Genomic DNA, 20,274 nt, shown 5'->3' on the forward strand with positions numbered 1-20,274 from the left:
GTCTTTCTTTGTCTGTATGTATAGAAACTAGTTATAGTGGGTCGTGTCTCTTAGTGACCAGTTGGCGTTCATGTATCCTGGTGGCAAGTTTCCTGCTAGCTTGTCCGATCTTGTGGTTTTTTTACAGTTCTTGCATGGTATCTTGTAAATGACATGAGTTTTGTTGATAGTATCTAATGGGTCCTTTAGGTTCAATTGCCGCTGTTTAAGTGTGTGGGTAGGTTTGTGGGCTACTATGATGCCAAGGGGTCTGAGTAGTCTGGAAGTCACTTCTGATATGTCTTTGATGTAAGGTAATGTGGCTATAGTTTTTGGTTGCGTTGTGTCTGCTTGTTTGGCTTTGTTTCTGAGGAACCAGAGGATTGTGTTTATTGGGTACCCATTTTTCTTGAAAGCATTGTATATATTTTTTGTTCTGCTTTTTGTAGTTCTTGGGTGCTGCAGTGTTATGTAGCGCATTGAAATAATGTCTTGATGCAGTTCCGTTTGTGGGTGTAATTACCAACACACTTAAACAACGACTAACGAACCTAAAGGATCCATTAGATACCATCAACAAAACTAATGTCACTTACAAGATACCATGCAAGAACTATAACAAACACTACACTGGACAAGCTAGCAGGAAACTTGCCACCAGGATACATGAACACCAACTAGCCACCAAAAGACATGACCCACTATTACTAGTTTCAACACATACAAAGAGGGACACCATTTTGACTGGGACAACACACACATCCTAGGACAGGCAAAACAAAGACACACATGAGAATTCTTAGAGGCATGACATTCTAACCAGAACTCCATCAATAAACACATCGACTTAGATCCTGTCTACCTCCCCTTGAAATAAAGAACTAGAAATAACATCACCCACTTTAAGAAACCAAGACCTGTAAATAGAGAGGAGGGACATATCACCAGCGCTTTACCAGAGACTCTCACTGAGACTCTCAGCGAGTCATGAGTTCATGGAATGCCCTGCCAGTAGCAGTGGTGGACTCTCCCTCTTTATGGGCATTTAAACGGGCATTGGATAGGCATATGGAGGATAGTGGGCTAGTGTAGGTTAGGTGGGCTTGGATCGGCGCAACATCGAGGGCCAAAGGGCCTGTACTGCGCTGTATTTTTCTATGTTTCTATGTTTTATGTTCTATGTTACCTAGTATGGTGACGAAACATCTGAAAACAAACCTTCAAGCTCAGCGAGCTAACTTACATGCTAAAGGTAGTTCTCCTATAACACGCATTTCGCAAACGGGATTTGGCTGCAATGCGATTTGTGAATTGCGGACTTTTTTTTATAAAGTGAACTCGTTTGCTGTTATGTGATTCTGTTCCCTGTATTACCAGCTGGTTGTGATTTACTCTGCCAGCACATCTATTGCATGTTGATTGTTGGCTGCATGTGTGTATTTTCTTGCTTCTATCTGCAACTAAGGTAAGGGAAGTGAACATTGGAATATTTTGTTGGAACGCTTACTGAGACCATGCATGGAGTTGGTGTGGTGGGGCTGAGGAGCAGAAACACAGAGAGAGAGAGAGAGAGAGAGAGAGAGAGAGTGTTAGGGGGCAAAAGAAGGTGCAAATACAGAGATGTCCAGCGACTGTTGGAGATTAAGCAGGACCTTTTGTTAAGCAGAGGCTCAGTTGCGGGAGCTTCAACACATAGCAACTTTACAAAGGAAAGGGAGCCCATGTGTGTGGAAGGGATGAGGTATGAAACTAAGGATGGACCACTGGTGACCTTCATCTCTCCCCACCCCATCCATTCCCAAGTTATGGCTGATCCAAGTCTCTGTTTGAGTAGGGAGTGGGGAAGGATCTGAGTGTCTCAGCCCTTCATTCTCTGAAACCCGAGTCCCATCAAAACCTCTCAACCCTTCAGCGACCCCCTCAAAAAAAAGGATATTTTACTTGCACCAAAAAAATTACTTCTGGAAGTTACACAAAGTTTAATGGCAGAGAGCTGGGTTTGGGATAAACTCCACTCCACCAGGAGACAGAATACAACAATACATTGGGAAATTTCACTTGTAACTAACCAAAAATGGACAGATTCACTAAACTGGTGTCCCTAACCCTGTATTTTCTATTGCACAATTTTCTATAACACAACGTGGCACAGGAATGCCACTACCGCACTATCAGAGAACAACCTGTATATCTAATTCAATCTTTAGGCTTAGCTGCTTTCTGGAGCAGAGACGTCCACAGGTTCATCACCCTTTCCTCATCTCACTCTTAAATGGCCGGTTAACTATCCTCAGACTGAAACCCCTTGTTCTGAACTCCCTGGTCATTGGGTGTACGTAGCTTTATGTATTTTAATGCCTTGTCAATGTTAAAAGTTACCAACAGGTCAAAATTAACATAATAGAAACAAATTAATATACTACCTGCTTGCTCCGCGACACTTAGCATATACAGTAGAAGGCCTATTTCCACGGATTCGCTTTCCACAGTTTCAGTTATCCGTGATTTATCGCGGCCCGAAAATATTACATGGAACATTCCAGAAATAATTCCAGGGGACTGCTGGGGAGGTAAGTTTCCCATATATGATAGAGTTCACTACTATTCGCAGTTTCGGTCATGAAATGTATCACCTGTGGATACGGGGGTGACACCTGTATTTCACTATTCATCTCGACTATCCTACTGCCCTCAATGAAGCGTATGTGGTTTCCATTTCAGCTCAACACTATATAGGATTACGATCATGACACAGACCAAATTATTTATCAGGCTATAGTTAAAAATGTGTAAAATCTGCACACTTCAAATCAATGTTTATATCACTTAATAGTTGTCATTATAAGAGATACTACCAGTTGCAGATGTCAGTAACTGCCCCTTAATTGCTACTATGTTGTATTCTCTACACCTATAATGTTATTTTGGTATACAGCCAAACTTTCATTCTGAAGATACCCAATTCTTTGAAGCTCTGTTTCCTTACTTCCATATCAACTTATTCAACAGCATCTTTTCAGAAGATCAGTACATCTATGTAATCCACATTTTAAACTTACATCTCTATCCCTACCCCTTCATAATTAATTTTCACAATCATTAGGACTACAATGGTTCTCACCAGCTAGTCTATACTCAATATACAAGTTGCTTTGGAAGAAATTGTATCGATGAGTGGGTAAAATGCACAGCACATATATTTTATTCATGAAGTTAGTTGTCTATCGTCCACCATACTACAGGAGGCTTGAATATAACATCTTCAATACAGCATATTTAACCACAACACATTGGTGATAACTTATTTCAATTTCCAGTTAACTAGGAACATATTATAGCCCCATCCTATCAATAAACACTTGTATGCACGATTATCATCACTTGCAGCACTTAATGCATCACAGGCCTCATCCATATCAGAATGCAATATTCTCACCAAGGTTGATTTAAGTATCACATAAATTTGTCCCCCACTAACTGCGTTGAGTAAGCCCTGAACTCCATGCATCAGTTGTGTGTGTGTGTGTGATACTATGCTTGTGGCTCATCTACACACCTGGTCACCTCTTCAAAAAATTCAAACAAATTGGTCAGACATGGCTTACCTTAACAAAGCCACACTAACTGTTCATGCTAATCCCTGCCTCTCCAAGTGTAGATTAATTCTGTTCCTCAGAATTGCTTCCATGTATCTCCACCGCTGAGGTCAGACTGACTGGTCTGTAGTTTCCTGATTTTTCTTTTCCTACCTTCCTGAATAGCAATACCACATTGGCTGTCTGCCAATCCTCTGGCACCTCTTCTGTACCCAGAGAAGAATTGAAAATTATTGGCAGCTCCCCTGCTATTTCCTCTCTTGTCCCACTCAACAGTCTGGGTTGCATTTCATTTGGCCCTGGTAATTTATCAACTTTTAAGCTTGCCAGACCACTCAGAACCTTCTCTCTGACTATGCTGGGTTTCTTCAATTATGCCACAGTCCTTCTCCCTGATTTCTATCCCCGTACCATCCTTCTCACTAGTCAGCTAATAGATAATAATTAGGTGTAAATGCATGCAAGTAGGCCCCCAAATGCTCATTAGCGAAATGTTCATTTCACTGTTACCATCTTTGGTGGAAAATCAAACTCTTTTACTTGATATTGAGAATTCCATCTTTCTGGTTTTGCCATCATTCAGGGCTGAAGAGATTCAGTCCATAAAGTTATACAATCATCAAACAGCTTGGCAGATTTATTTAAGAAAATAAGGTTGTTGGAATGACATTAAACAGCAATATTAATCTATTATCAAATTTTTTTTATAATATCAAATATCAAGTTGAATTTTATTCACTGATTTATTTTCTCTTTCACTTGAGCCACTGTTTCATCCCTATCTTATGTTGACCATAATTGTTTGTGCAATTCTTCCAGTTACTTTCAGATTAAGAATGAAGAGCCTTAGGTCACAGGTCAGGGCACTATCAGGACTGTAGATAGCCACAAGCCAAGAGTAATCACCAAGTAATCATGAGGTATCAAAAACCAAAGTTAAAGGATTGATGTAGGAGAACGAATAAGTAAGGTAATTTTAAAACTGGTGAACAAGGCATAGACAGGAAGAGAAAAATGCCACATTAGATACAAAACCAATATCTTTTTGTACAATTAATACTTAATCTTCTTAACTAAACCTTCATGATGGAAAGCAATCTCCAACCACACTGGTTCTATAGGTTCTGAAAACTTCTCTCAAATTTTCTCTCAATATTTTTCTTCTCCAAGGAGAACAGGCCCAACTTCTCCAATATATCGACATAATTGAAGCTCCTCAGGCCCCTAGAAAATTCTTGTGAATCTTTTCTGCACAATCTTGAATGTTTTCATGTTCTGACAGTGTGACGTCCAGATCTGGACTCAATTTTCCACTTAAGTGTGAAGCAGCTTATTTTACACTTTTGTACTCCATCCCCCCCTAATGATAAAGCCCAGGATGCATACTCTTTATTAATCACTCTCAGAACTCATCCTCCCACCTTCAATGAGCAGGCCTTCTGCTCCTACACAGACTTTAGAATTGTATCCCATATTTTCTCCAGGTCCAATTGTACTCTTCAACCAAAATTAATCACTTCACGCTTCTCGGCATTAAATTTTATCTGCTATTTAAATGGCCATTTCACCAAACTATATACAGTATGTCTTTTAGAAGCTCTACTCTGTCCTCCTCATGGTTCACAATGTTTCATGCCAGCCACAAATTCAAAGGCGGTGCCTTATTGTCAGTCAGAATGTATATCAGGAACAGCAAATGTTTTAATACCAATTCCAGTGACACTCCACCATAAACCTTTCTCCATGCTGAAAGAGAACTGTTCACAGCAATCCTTTGTTTCCTGTCACTTTTCAAAGAGTGTGTTGCTGAAAAAGCACAGCCGGTCAGGCAGCGTCCGAGGAGCAGGAGAGTTGGCATTTCAAGCAAGAATGACTTATGCCTAAAACGTCAATTCTCCTGCTCCTCGGATGTTGCCTGACCAGCTGTGCTTTTCCAGCACCATGCTCTTAAACTCTGATCTCCAGTATCTGCAGTCCTCACTTTCCTCTTTCCTGTCACTTGGTCAATGTCATATCCATGTTGCTACTGTGCTTTTTAATTCCATAAGCTCTAGCTTTGCTCTCAAATCTGTTGTAGTGCATTATATCAAATGTCCCCTGGGAGTCCATGTACACCACAACAGCATTACCTTCACGGTTAATGCAAGCTAATTAAAGATTATTTGCCCTCAACAAATCAATGCTGGCTTTTTAAAAATTAAACTAATTACGTGAGGAAAAGATAGGTTATCCTGAATTGTTGTTTTCCAGAAGTTTCCTAACCATTGAGGTTATCACAACTCATCTGTAGTTGTTATCCTGGCATGTTTCTTTGAACAAAAGTGTAACATTTGTCATTCCCCAATGCTCTGGCATCAGCCCTGAGTCTAAAGGAAACTGAAAAATTAATGTCAGTGCCATTGCAATTTCCACTCACACTATTTTAGTATCATTGGATACAATTATCTGTCCTTGATGCCTTATCCACTTATCAACTCTTCCATGTTTCAGTAGTGTTTTCTCGAATTCAGTTTTATGATCTTCAGCAATGAATTTTGTTTTGTCAAATCTTATTGATCAAATCATAACCAGTGAATCGTTCGCAATAGCTTCTCTTCTTGCTTCCACAGCATTACCTCTGATGTGCTCCAAGTATCTATCTTTGGTTCCATTCTAATTCTGATCTACATGTTTCCTCTTGGCAGCATTATTCAAAAGCACAGCATAATTTTCGCGTGTACACTAATTATACCTGCACTGCCACACCACCATCTCACTGAATTCCTCGACTGTTGTTATGTTTCCAGACAGCTTTATCCAAGATCCAGTACTGCATGAGCAAATTCTTCTTCCAATTCAATATCATGAAGATAGAAGCCATTGTTTTGATTCCATCTTAAACTTTGTTCCCTAGCCACCAACTCCATTCCTAGCAATTCCATTCTCTTTGGCAACAGTCAGAGGCTGAAGTCATATTTGATTTGAGGTGAGTTCTGACCATATGTTCATGGTTAACTCAGCCCTCCTATTTCCACCTCTGTAACAAAGCCCAACCTGTCAGCTACTGAAACTCTCATTCATTCCTGGACATTACTATTCCAACACACTCCTGGCTGCTCTCCCACATTCTATCCTTCATTAATTTGAAAACATCCAAACTTCTATGTATGCACAAGCTTAGTATGTGCCCTACGCATGTCGAGAGAGAGGGCTGGAGGGGCTGAAGGAAGTTACAGAAATATGGAGGAGTGTACAAGCTGGAGAGGGAATAGAGATAGGGAGGGATGTACAGACTGCTCATGACTTACATCACACCAAGTCCTATTCTTCTATGATTCCTGTGCTTGCTGGCCCACAGTTGTCCACTGATCAAGCAGTGTCTTCATGTTAAAATGTGCATATATGTTTCAAATCCTTCCATAGCCTTCTCCCTCTCTATTTCTGTGCTGTCTTCCAGCCCCACAACCCTCAGGAATTATATTAATTTAACTCTAGCCTTTTTAGCATCCCCGATTTTAACCACTCCATCACTGGTAATTGCCATTTCAGTTACCTTCATTCAAGCTCTGAAATTCCGTCCCTACATCTCTCCCACTTTCCCCCTTTAGAACAATCCTTAAAACGTAACCAAGTAGTTAGTCATCTGGCCTCTCCTTCTGTAATTGGGTCATATTTTATAACAAACTACCTTGAAATGATTTGTTACGTTAAAGGCTCTTTATTAATATAAGTTGCTACTATTTTATATCACAAGATCACACAAGGCAAATGAAGACGAGATAAGACATTCATATTCTCACATTTATTCATACCTTGAATGAATCTAAGTTTTCCACGCTAACCCATCTGGAATGTATATACTGAATAAAGTATAACTTGGAGGAATGCTTAAAGACATTTTCAAATATTCTAATGTACTCTTCAAAGATACTTCAAGCTATATCTTTCTTTTTCTCCTTATTCTTAAACTATTCAAAATGGTGCCGTTTGTGGCAACAAATGAAGACTTTTCACTGTATTTTATTACATTTTTACTGTAAAATACACATGACAAAAGAATTTAAATCTAAATCTAAATCTAAGGGGATCAGCAAAAGCATATATTTTGTGATCAGGACATTGACAGGGACTCAGAAATGGGAAGGCAAATAAGCATTTGGATTTAATAGCTTCACACAATAATTCATCAGCAATAATAAGAGATTGCTAAGTAGTTCATTGCAAAGTGACCACTTGAGGCTTATAATAGACAAGAATATGTAGGAGTTAGTGAGAACTGCAGATGCTGGAGAGTCAGAGTGGGTAGAGAGTGGAGCTGGACAAAGCACAGCAGGCCGAGCAGCATCAGAGGAGAAGGGGAGTTAACTGTTCAGGTCAGAACCTTTCATCAGGACTCAATATTTAGAATTCTTCCAATCCTCTCCATTTTATTTGCTTAAAACCTATTACATCACTTGCATTTCTTATCCTCTTACAAAGTAATTTACATGAAAAGTAAAATCAATTTCTCTCAACAAAGATGCTGCTCACTTTGCTGAGCGTTTACAGCATTTTCTATTTTCATTTCAAAAGTTCCAGCATTTGCAATTTTTTTTTAAAAGTACAATATGTTTTCATTTAACTTTAGCACAGGCCAAATGATTGAATGGATCACATGACGTTTTCTGTTTCTGTATTGAGATGAACCCAAAGCAAATTTAAATTCCACATTGTACCAAGAACGATTTATCTGTAAATATTAATATGAGCTACAGAGGTAGATGTAAAACCAATCTTCCCTCGACCTTCAGGGAATGCATGGAGCAACAAATTCAGACTCCAGATTCGTTCACAGATCTGCATCAGACCCTGGAATACTGTGACTGAGATACAGAGGGTAAACAGAAATGCTCATTTCCCTTTCGGGAGCAAGTGAATTTCTCAGAATTACCAATTTTCATTTTCCTGATCCTAAATCAGTTTAGGACTGGCTTTTAAGATATCCATAGTTATAAGGGTGACTGAAAGTAAACAAACTTGCATGCAAGTTACAGCACATTACCTCTGAATAAATTACTGCAATAAACTACTGCAACATGACAAATGCAGCTTTGTGTGAACAAACACAAACACAACAGGCAGGTCTATGAAAGCACAAACTCTAGCAAACAGAATCCTTTATGGTAATTTAAATTTCTTGCTTCCTTTAATCATTAGGAAATAGCAATATATAATTCTGCTGTTCCTTCAATGAATATATATACATAGTGGTATTCAGTCAAGCAGACAAGGATAAAATCAGATTTAACCTTTGGCCTATGCTCACTAATCTTACAAAGTACTTTCAATATTTTTATCATTCTAGTTCTGTAGTTAGAAGAATTGGAAGTTATTTATTTTTCTTCAGTTTTTAAATATCCTCATACTGATAAAACAATTGATATATATAAGAATTGTTGAAAAATAATAACTTGTGTGTAGTGATTATTTTTTGATTTCAATTTACCTTCTTATAGATCTACATAGAAGAAATGAATGTGGAAAAGAATACTGCCACCTGGTGGATAACTGCCTTCACAGCACGGCCAATAACTGGTTTAATTGTTATTAACCTTTTGCTTTCAACACTGCTGGTTTCAGTCAAAATACAAGTATCAAGCGATGAAGAATCAACAGAATGAAAACAAAGAAAACACTGGAAACAATATCAACACATTCCTGATTTACTTCCTTCAGGAACCGAATGTATAATAATTTTATAAAACAAAATGCAATTTTAATCATTCAGAAAGTACCAAAACAAGAAATAACACCTAGGGTTGGAATTTCATTCTCTGAATACAGTAGGTTCAGAATGGGGTGTGCCATGAGTTTTGCACTACTAGCTGGTGTGCCAGCCAGACTATTGGCACATTACTGTCACTGGTCTATTTTTAGTGAGATTACTTGCTGGAATGGTAGTGAGAGTGGCAGCTTGCTGCCAGTGACAGATAGTCATTAAGATAAACCAAAATACCAATTGAGGGCACGCATCATGTGGGCCCCGCCAAGGCTGCAATGTGCTATGGATGGAGGCAGCCTCCCAGTGACAGTCGCAAGAGGCACGGAGGCCTCCTTTAACTACCTCTCCTTCCATCCCTCCAAACCCTTCCCTACTTCCCTACTGATTGCCTGACAGCTGTGGAAATATTTTATTTTTAAACTTCCTGAGATCTTTAGAGAGCATCCCCCGCCTACATTAGCAACAGCCTCTTTCTTGATGGGTTTTCCAACCAACAACAGCATTGGGTATTTTCATTGGCTCTCTTGGCTGCACAGCTCACCAGCTATCCCAAATTGGATGAGGTTTCCAGTGAGTTCACGTTCTTGAAAATCCCCTCCATAGTCTGACCACAGCAATTTCCAGGATGCCAACCTGGTATATAGGATGGTCTTCGGATCAGGACTCTGGAAAGAAAATCTGGAATGATGCCCCCAGTCTCTTTAATGTGACTTGTGTAGGCCCAAAATAAGATGGAACATACTGACTGATGCCTTGAAATCTTGTTTAAGCCTTTAAACTTGCTGTCATCAATGACGGGAAACATCTCTGGTGTGAGAACCTACTTGGAGATCAGAAGCAGGGGAATAAATGCTGCTTTTCTGTGAAATACTTGTACATTGACCAGAGTACTTGCCAAAAATGTTATTTTAACATCAAAAACTATTCCCATGCAAAAAAAAAGATTTCACGCACCTGAATTAATGTCAGATCCTCCAATTTTAGCCTGTAGAGGTAGTTTCTGCAAAAAGTAATATTTACATGATCAGTGATTCTTTTGAAAGTGAATGTCCCTCGATGCAACTGAAATATTTTCTGCAACACAGACAGATTCAAACTAGTTCCATGTACTAATCACCTCAAATGCAATTAAATTGATTCCTAAGCAGAAAAGTTAAGTCCCCAAGAAAATCAAAACTCCACATGAAAATGTTAATTTTAAAATGGTCATTGAAAAATGAGACTATTGCTGTTACCTGTACAAGAAAGTGGCTTGGCCGCAATGGTGTACTTTAGTTCAAATGAAAGAGGTAATTGCATTGTGGAAAGTTTACAGCAAAATAAATTGGAAGAGGTACTGTAATTATAATGCAAGACAAATTCCCAGCTCGGCGAACAGAACCACAACAATGAAAGGTCCAAGAAATTGGTGACTTTTTGTCAAAGCAGAGAAGTTTGAGGAAGATCAAATAGGTTTCAAAAATATGGGACATTTTTAAGAAGGTGAGTAATGAAAGATTGTTTCCTCATGTTGGTAAACAAGGGAATTATGTATTCAGGATCATAAACAGAGAACAAGGAGGAAATTTGAGAAAGCTTTACGTGTAGCAAATTAATAAAGCAGGTAACTCTTGCCTGCAAATGATCTTTGAAGCAGAGTTTATAACATGATTTAAAAGGGAACTGTTAAGTATTTGAGAAGGAATGATACAAAAGGATATAGGGAACAGGGAGGGAAAAAGGTTTAGAGTTGATGGCCCGTTACAGAGGTGGCACAGTGGCTCAGGGGGTGGCGCAGTGGCTCAGTGGTTAGCACTGCTGCCTTATAGCATCAGGTACCTGGGTTTGATTCCAGCCTTGGGCGACTGTCTGTGTGGCGCTTGCACATTCTCCGTGTGTCTGCATGGATTTCCCCCAGGTGCTCTGATTTCCTCCCACAGTCCAAAGATGTGCTGGTTAGATGGATTGGCTGTGCTAAATTGCTTATAGTATCAAAGGATGTGCAGGCTACATGGATTAGCCATGGGAAGTGCAGGAATAGGATGGGTGTGAGTCTAGGTAAGATATTCTCTGGGGAGTCGGTGTGGACTCGATGGGCTAAATGGCCAGCTTCCACACTGCATGGATTCTATGTTGAAGATATATTGATGGCAGAGACATGAACACTTTATTATATATTCTATCACCTTGACATTAACTCCCCAATAATGTATGTAAGAGGTTTTGAAGCAGACAAATTTTAAAAGTAGTGCATGTCAATGAGACCTTAGATCCCCAATGGAGAAGCAGGCTGTTTCCTTAATTAATTTAAAATACTCCATTAACCATTGTCAATCTTTCCAATTCACAATTTGCCCCACACTGTTTCCCCAATCTCTGATTCCCACCATGAGCTCTCTTCTCCCCTCCCAATTATCCAAGATCATCCCCAAGGGGTCCAGCTCTGGATTCCTCTTGCTTGTGTTCCTATGTGACTTCCTGCTTTTGGATTGCCAATTGGAAGGTAGGCAGCAAAACGTTCAGACCGTTCTAATGGCAAGATTGGCAGAACTTCCACTTCTCCAGGACTTCAGCTGTTATCCGTCTCCCCCAGATCCTCCCTACAAATGTGAGTGCCTCTGATGTCCAGTTAGCAAAATTGCCAGTTAGCAAATCAAAGACCAAAATAAAAGAATGAAAACTCATGGCCACTCTACCTTTATGTAATCTTAATAAACATACTCTTGGTAATGCTGCCACATAACAATAAAACCATGAGAAATAGTAACAGGATTAGGCTGTTTGGCCCTTGAACCTGCTCTGCTATTCAGTAGGATCATGGCTGATACGCTAGTCCTTATGGCCATGTTCCTGTGTTTTCCCTGTAACTCTTGATTAACTGACTGATCAAGAACCTATCTCAGCCTTAAACATACACAAGGACTCTGTTCTGCAGCTATCTGTGCCAAGGAGTTCCACAGAGTAACAATCCTCTGAGAGAAGAAATTCCTCCTCATTTCAGTCTTAAATTGGCAAATCTTTATTCTGAGACTATGCCCCTGGCCCCAGATTCTCCCATGAAGGGGAACATCCCGTCAGCAATTACCTTGTCAAGCCCCTTAACTGTCCTACATGATTCATTCTGATCACCACTCAATATTCTCAACTCCAATGAGCAGAGTCCCAACCTGCTTAGCCTTTATTCAGTGGACAATCCCTCCATACTAGTGAATTAATTCAGGTGTGTGAAATCTATTTGTGTTTTTCTGGAGCAGGAATAATGTTTGATGTTAAAGTCTTTTCTGGACATTTCTAGAAAGTAATCTGGTCAATGTATAAGGGTTTCAAAGAAAAGCAAGCATCTATTCCCCTAATTCTGATCTCCTACATAGGTCACACTGAAGAGCCCAGGCATTCCAGGGTTCAGATCATCCTAGTGAATCTTGTCTGAACCGCCTCCAAGGAAGTGATATCTTTCCTTAAATAAGGGGACCAAAACTGCTCACAGTAGTCCAGATGTGGTCCCATCAACACCTTGTACAGTTGCAGTCAGATTTCCCTACTCTTACTCTCCAACCCCTTGAAATAAGGGCCAAAATTCCATTAGCCTTCCTGATTCCCTGCTGTACCTGTGAGCTAACTTTCTGAGTTTTGTGCACGAGTACCCCCAAGACCCTTTGCACTGCAGCTTTCTCTAGTTTTTCCCCTTTTTAAATAATAACTCTGTTCATTCCTTCTGTCTTCAAAAATGAACAAATTCAATTTTCTCATAATCGACTCCATTGCTAACTTTTTCCCCACTTACTTAATCTATCAGTATTTCTCTATACACTGTTTGTATTCCTCTGGCAATTTGCATTTACACCTATTTTTGTTGCATCTGCAAATTTGGCGAGTTTATTTGCTTCCTCCCTTCAAGTCATTAATATGTATTGAAAACAGTTGGAGTCGTAGCGCTGATCCCTGTGGATCCACACTGGTTACAGGTTGCCGACCTGAGTAAGAACCCCTAAACCCCACTCACTGTTTCCTGCCCATTAACCAATTCTTTATGTATGCCAATATGATGCTTCCAACACAAAGAGCTCTTACAACTTAGCCTTTTGTGAGGTACATTGTTGAATGCTTTCTGGAAATCCCAATATAAGATATCTAGTTCCACTCTATTGACTCTGGTTGAGACTTCCTCAAACAAATTCTAATAGATTAGTCATCACATGGTCCCTCTCATGAAGCCATTTTGACTCTGCTTGATTAGATTATTATTTTCCAAATGTGCGGCCATTACTTCCTTAATAATTGAATCCAATACTTTTCCAACAACAGATGTTTGGCTAATCAGTCTACGGTTCCTGCTTTTTGCCTCCCTCCCTTGTTGAATGAGATGTCATATTAGCAGTTTTCCAAATCTCTGGCACTTCTCCAGTATCCAGTAATTTTTGGAAAATTATAACTAATGTACCCACTATTTCTTTAGTTACTTCTATGATCCTAGGTGCAAACTATCAGGGCCAGGGAACGTATCTACCATTAGCTCCATTAATTTGTCGAATACTACTATTTAATGCCTTCTCCATATTCTTTCTGATTAAACTTTGGTATTAGTATCTATTCAGAGATCCTAAATTATACAGTTGAAAACAATGTAGGTAAGATATGATCACATGCAGGTTTGGACTGATTAATCTTTTTTCCATTTGCATGCAGCAATGTAGTTAGATAATTATTCAAAATAATTTCATATCTGAGCATGTGAAGGCAACATGGTGTCTTGCCTCTAGATTAAATGGAAGATGTTGTTTATTGGCACACACTCCTTTATTCTATGGGATATATGTTCAGTCATTTGCCACTCCTACCTTTTGATACGAAAATAAATATTTTGAACAGGTTGGGGCATCTTTGCAGCTACATTGACATCATGGAGACAATGTATTTTATCAAGTAACTTACACCTCAGTTATTTGGAGGGCAAGCAAGTGACCTGAAACATGAGTGACAGCTTTATGTGGCTTGGAATCGTACCCCAGGCCACCTCACCCATTATATAAATCCTCCAGTTGAAGACAACTTGAACCATGTTTACTTTCTTCTCACCCACCTAAAGATTAGGTTCCCTACAGTGTGAAAACAGGCCCTTTGGCCCAACCAGTCCACACCGACCCTCCGAAGAGTAACCCACCCAGACCCATTTCCCTCTGACTAATGCACCTAATACTGTGGGCAATTTAGCATGGCCAATTCACCTGACCCGCGCATCTTTAGATTGTGGGAAGGAACCAGAGCAAACCCAGGGAGAATGTGCAAACTCCATACAGACAGACACCTGAGGCTGGAATCAAACCTGGGACCCTGGTACTGTGAGGCATCAGTGCACCCAAGACTTTGCTTCATTGGATAAGAAGGTGTGGTGTAAGCCCAGGGTGGAAAAGGTTGAACATAGAACATAGAACAGTACAGTACAGTACAGGCCCTTTGGCCCCTGATGTTGTGCTGACTTTTTACCCTACTCAAAGATCAAACTAACCTACATACCCTTCATTTTTTTTTGAGTGCGAGCAGCAGCGGAGGTAAGACGAACCCGGAAGACTGCAGCTAAGGTGAGGCAGTTTTTTAAAATTACTTACCAGTGTTTTTCCTTTCACAGAAGGAGCGGGAGCAGCGGAGGAAGTGACGAGGACCAGAGGGGCAGCCGGGAAGGCGGCTATCAGCAAGGCGGCTAAACCCGAGACTCTATGACTATAGTGTCTCCCACCCTCCCTCCTCCTCTAGCCTAGTTAATAAGGTAAGGTTCATTCTAAACTTCCTCTATTGAATATAGGTTTGTTAGTAATTTTATAGCAACTTGAACTAAGCTTTCTACTTTAGTATTGAGTGGGTGTAAAGAAAAGTGGGGTTTGGATGCTAGGGCAGTTGTTTGCTCCTCCTGCAGAATGTGGCAGGTGGGAGACATGGCACACGTCTCCGCTGGCTACATCTGTGGGAAGTGCACCCAACTCCAGCTCCTTGAAAACCGTGTTAGGGAATTGGAGCTGGAGCTGGATGAACTGTGGATCATTCGGGAGGCTGAGGGGGTAATTGAGAGGAGTTACCGGCAGTTGGTCACTCCTAAGGCTCAGGACAAGGATAGATGGGTTACAGTTAGGGGAAGAAAGGGGACAGACAGACAGTGCAGAGATCCCCTATGGACATTCCCCTCAGCAACAAGTATACCGTTTTGGATATTGCTGGGGGGGATGACCTACCAGAGGAAAGCCATAGTAGTCAGTTCTCTGGCACTGAGGCAAAGAAGGGAAGGGGGCAGAATAGAAAAGTACTCATGGTAGGGGATGCGATGGTTAGGGGAATCGACAGGAGATTTTGTGGTCAGGATCGGGATTCCCGGAAGGTATGTTGCCTCCCTGGTGCCAGGGTCCGGAACGTCTCCGATCGGGTGTATACGGTTCTAAAAGGGGAGGGCGAACAGCCAGAAATCGTGTTACATATTGGCACCAATGATATAACCAGGAAAAGGATTGAGGATATAAAAAGTGATTTCAAGGAGTTAGGATGAAAGCTGCAAAGCAGGACGAACAGAGTAGTGTTCTCTAGTTTACTACCGGTGCCACGAGATAGCGAGGTGAGGAACAGGGAGCAGGCGCAGCTTAACACGTGGCTGCGTAGCTGGTGTAGGAGGGAGGGCTTCAGATATGTAGATAATTGGGATGCCTTCTGGGGAAAGTGGGACCTGTACAAGAAGGACGGGTTGCACCTGAACTGGAAAGGGACCAATGTCCTGGGTGGAAGGTTTGCTCGAGTGGTTCAGGAGGGTTTAAACTAGTATGGCGGGGGGTGGGAACCTGAGCTATATACTGGTGGTGAGAGTTGATGCAGATGAGACAATAGCAAGAGGTAGACCAGCTAGTGGGAAGGATTTTCCTGGAACCAAGGGATCAGTTAAAGTGTGTTTGCTTTAACGCAAAGAGTATCAGGAATAAAAGTGATGAACTTAGAGCATGGATCAGTACCTGGTGCTATGATGTTGTGGCCATAACAGAGACATGGGTTTCTCAGGGGCAGGAATGGTTGCTGGATGTTCCAGGGTTTAGAGCATTTAAAAAGAATAAGGAGGGGGGAAAAAGATGAGGAGTGTAGCACTACTAATCAGAGAGGGAATCACAGCTACAGAAGTTACCATTGTCGAGGAGGGTCTGCCTACCGAGTTAGTATGGGTGGAAATTAGGAACAGCAAGGGAGCAGTCACCTCGTTAGGGGTTTACTGCAGGCTCCCCAATAGCAGCAGGGAGTTTGAAGAAAGCATAGGTTGGCAGATTTTGGAAAAGTGTGGACGTAGTAGGGTTGTTGTAATGGGTGACTTTAACTTTCCCAATATTGATTGGAACCTCCTTTGAGCAGAAGATTTGAATGGAGCTGTTTTTGTAAGGTGTGTTCAGGAGGGTTTCCTAACTCAGTACGTTGACAGGCCGATGAGGGGAGAGGCCATTTTAGACTTGGAACTCGGAAACGAGCTGGGACAGATATCAGATCTTGTGGTGGGAGAGCATTTTGGTGATAGTGACCACAACTGCCTCACATTCTACATAGCTATGGAGAAGAGGAGGATTAGGCAAAATGGGAGGATATTTAATTGGGGAAGAGGAAACTATGATGCAATTAGACATGAGTTAGGAAGCATGGACTGGGAACAATTGTTCCATGGTAAAGGCACTATAGACATGTGGAGACTGTTTAAGGAACAGTTGTTGAGAGTGATGGAATAAATATGTCCCTCTGAGATAGGCAAGAAGGGGTTAGATAAAGGAACCTTGGATGATGAGAACGGTGGAGCTTCTCGTCAAAAGGAAGAAGGCAGCTTACGTAAGGTGGAGGAAGCTAGGGTCAAGCTCAGCTCTAGAGGATTACAGGCAGGCGAGGAAGGAGCTCAAAAATGGTCTGAGGAGAGCCAGGAGGGGGCATGAGAAAGGCTTGGCAGAACGGATTAGGGAGAACACTAAGGCATTTTTCACTTATGTGAGGAATAAGAGAATGGTCAAAGAAAGATAGGGCCAATCAGGGATAGCATAGGGAACTTGTGTGTGGAGTCTGAGGAGGTAGGGGAAGCGCTAAATGAGTTTTTTACTTCTGTCTTTACGAAAGAAACAAACTTTGTAGTGAATGAAACCAGGTGTGCATGCTGGAATGGATAGAGATCGAGGAAGCAGATGTGCTGAAAATTTTGTCAAGCATTAAGATTGACAAGTCGTCAGGCCCGGACCAGATTTGTCCTCGGCTGCTTTGGGAAATGAGAAATGCAATTGCTTCCTCGCTCTCCACTGGAGTCGTACATGAGGACTGGAGAGAGGAAAGGAAGGAAATAGGGAAATCCCCAGCAATTACAGACCAGTAAGTCTCACATCTGTCGTCTGCAAGGTGTTCGAAAGGATTCTGAGAGATAGGATTTATGACCATCTGGAAGAGCATGGCTTTATTAAATGCAGTCAACACGGCTTTGTGAGGGGCAGGTCATGCCTCACAAACCTTATCGGGTTTTTGAGGATGTGACTAGAAACGTTGATGAGGGTCAAGCTGTGGATGTGGTGTATATGGACTTCAGCAAGGCATTTGATAAGATTCCCCATGGTAGGTTCATTCAGAAGGTCAGGAGAAATGGGATACAGGGGAACGTAGCTGTCTGGCTACAGAATTGGCTGGCCAACAGAAGACAGCGAGTGGTAGTAGAAGGAAAATATTCTGCCTGGATGTCTGTGGTAATGGTGTTCCACAGGGCTCTGTCCTTGGGCCTCGACTGTTTGTAATTTTTATTAATGACTTGGATGAGGGGATTGAAGGATGGGTCAGCAAGTTTGCAGACGACACAAAGGTTGGAGGTGTCGTTGACAGTATAGAGGACTGTTGTAGGCTGCAGCGAGACATTGACAGGATGCAGAGATTGGCTGAGAGGTGGCAGATGGAGTTCAACCTGGATAAATGTGAGGTGATGCATTTTGGAAGGTCGAATTTGAAAGTTGAGTACAGGATTAAGGATAGGATTCTTCGCAGTGTGGAGGAACACAGGAATCTTGGTGTGCAGGTACATAGATCCCTTAAAATGGCCTCCCAAGTGGACAGGGTTGTTAAGAAAGCATATGGTGTTTTGGCTTTCATTACTAGGGGGATTGAGTTTAAGAGTCGTGAGATCTTGTTGCAGCTCTATAAAACTTTGGTTAGACCGCACTTGGAATACTGCGTCCAGTTCTGGTCGCCCTATTATAGGAAAGATGTGGATGCTTTGGAGAGGGTTCAGAGGAGGTTTACCAGGATGCGGCCTGGACAGGAGGGCTTATCTTATGAAGAGAGGTTAACTGAGCTCGGACTTTTTTTCATTAGAGAAAAGGAGGAGGAGAGGGGACCTAATTGAGGTATACAAGATAATGAGAGGCATAGATAGAGTCGATAGCCAGAGACTATTTCCCAGGGCAGAAATGGCTAACATGAGGGGTCATAGTTTTCAGCTGTTTGGTGGAAAGTATAGAGGGGATGTCAGAGGCAGGTTCTTTACACAGAGAGTTGTGAGAGCATGGAATGCGTTGCCAGCAGCAGTTGTGGAAGCGAGGTCATTGGGGACATTTAAGAGACTGCTGGACATGCATATGGTCACGGAAATTTGAGGATGCATACATGAGGATCAATGGTCGGCACAACATCGTGGGCTGAAGGGCCTGTTCTGTGCTGTACTGTTTTATCTATATTTTATGTTTTATTTTACTATCATCAGCCTCTGGATGAAAAGGCGGCCCCTTAGGTCTTCTTTGAATCTTTCCCCTCGCACCTTATACCTAAGCCCTTTAATTTTGGACTTGCCCACACTAGGTCTATTCACCCTATACAAGCCCCTCAAACCTTTAGAAACCCCTATGAGGTCACCCCTCAGCCTTCAATGCTCCAGGGAAAATAGCCCCAGCCTATTCAGTCTCTCCCTATAGCTCAAACCCTCCAACCCTGACAACGCCCTTGTAAATCTTTTCTGAGCCCTTTCAGGTTTCACAACATCCTTCCTGTAGAAGGGCAACCAAAACTGTGCACACGATTTACAAGTAATCAAGGCTGAACTGGGTCGAAAAGAGCAGTCAAGTGAACCTGAATGTTCTGAGAATTGAAATAAATGGCATTCAAGATGGAATCTCACAAACCTCAGTAAAGTCATCTTTCTAAAATGTCAATGACAGTCTTAAGTAAGAAAATAAATAAGTAAAGCAGTTTACTTTGCTCCAACGATGAGTTCTTTTTGGCTCGGGTCAAAGATCAGCTGTGAGTAGTCTGTTACATCTGCAGCTTGAAATGTGTGCAGCCACGGTGCAATATCTGAGAAGAAAGTAGAAATATCCGTAACCAAGCTGGCAACAAATTACATGGGAGGTGATCAATAGACTCCTGTCAATATCTGTAATTGAAATGCAGTGAACTGAATTAATAAATCCTGACAGGAGACCTCTGGATACAAGGCATGTCACTGAATGTGCCAGAACCGTGCCCTAAGTTTACATCAATCTGTTACAGAAGTGTCTGTCCTGACAGAATTACATCAACATTATCACCCAGGCGCCAGCTCCATCAAACCCCGAGAGACTGTACTAAAGCTCAGTGGGACAAGCAAAGGAAAACTTCCAGATGCACTACAGCTTAGCAAAAAATTCAACAGACAAGGTTAAAAGTGTATTTTTTTTTTAAATTCAACCAGTTTCACGATTTCCAAATCAATTTCTTGGAACATTTTCCTGCCTTTCTTGGAACATTTGTGAGAAAGCCACTAGGAGGATATTGTTCAGGACTTCTTAAACCACAAGGTAGACCGATTTGAGAAAATAATATGATGGTTTTGAACAACAAGTCTAAGTGTTTTGTAACGCCCTATTTGAACTTAATTTCTAGTATTATTGTTTGTCTGACTAAGTATTAAACATCCAACTTAACAGCTATTATGTTGGCCATAAGACTATCTGTCATTTTCTTACCAAATTCTTT

The 20,274-nt window shown here is 41.3% G+C and overlaps 1 protein-coding gene across 1 annotated transcript in view; it reads right to left on the reverse strand.

Annotated features, from left to right (window-relative positions):
- LOC140480214 (semaphorin-5A-like) overlaps positions 1-20,274 on the reverse strand; it is a 96,118-nt gene that overhangs the window by 59,256 nt on the left and 16,588 nt on the right. Inside the window, 2 exon segments of the mRNA XM_072574934.1 lie at positions 10,270-10,315; positions 19,515-19,646. Of these exon segments, the coding sequence (XP_072431035.1) occupies positions 10,270-10,315; positions 19,515-19,646 (178 nt within the window).

This window comes from Chiloscyllium punctatum, chromosome 8, assembly GCF_047496795.1.
Source record: "Chiloscyllium punctatum isolate Juve2018m chromosome 8, sChiPun1.3, whole genome shotgun sequence".
NCBI classification, from domain to species: Eukaryota; Metazoa; Chordata; class Chondrichthyes; order Orectolobiformes; family Hemiscylliidae; genus Chiloscyllium; species Chiloscyllium punctatum.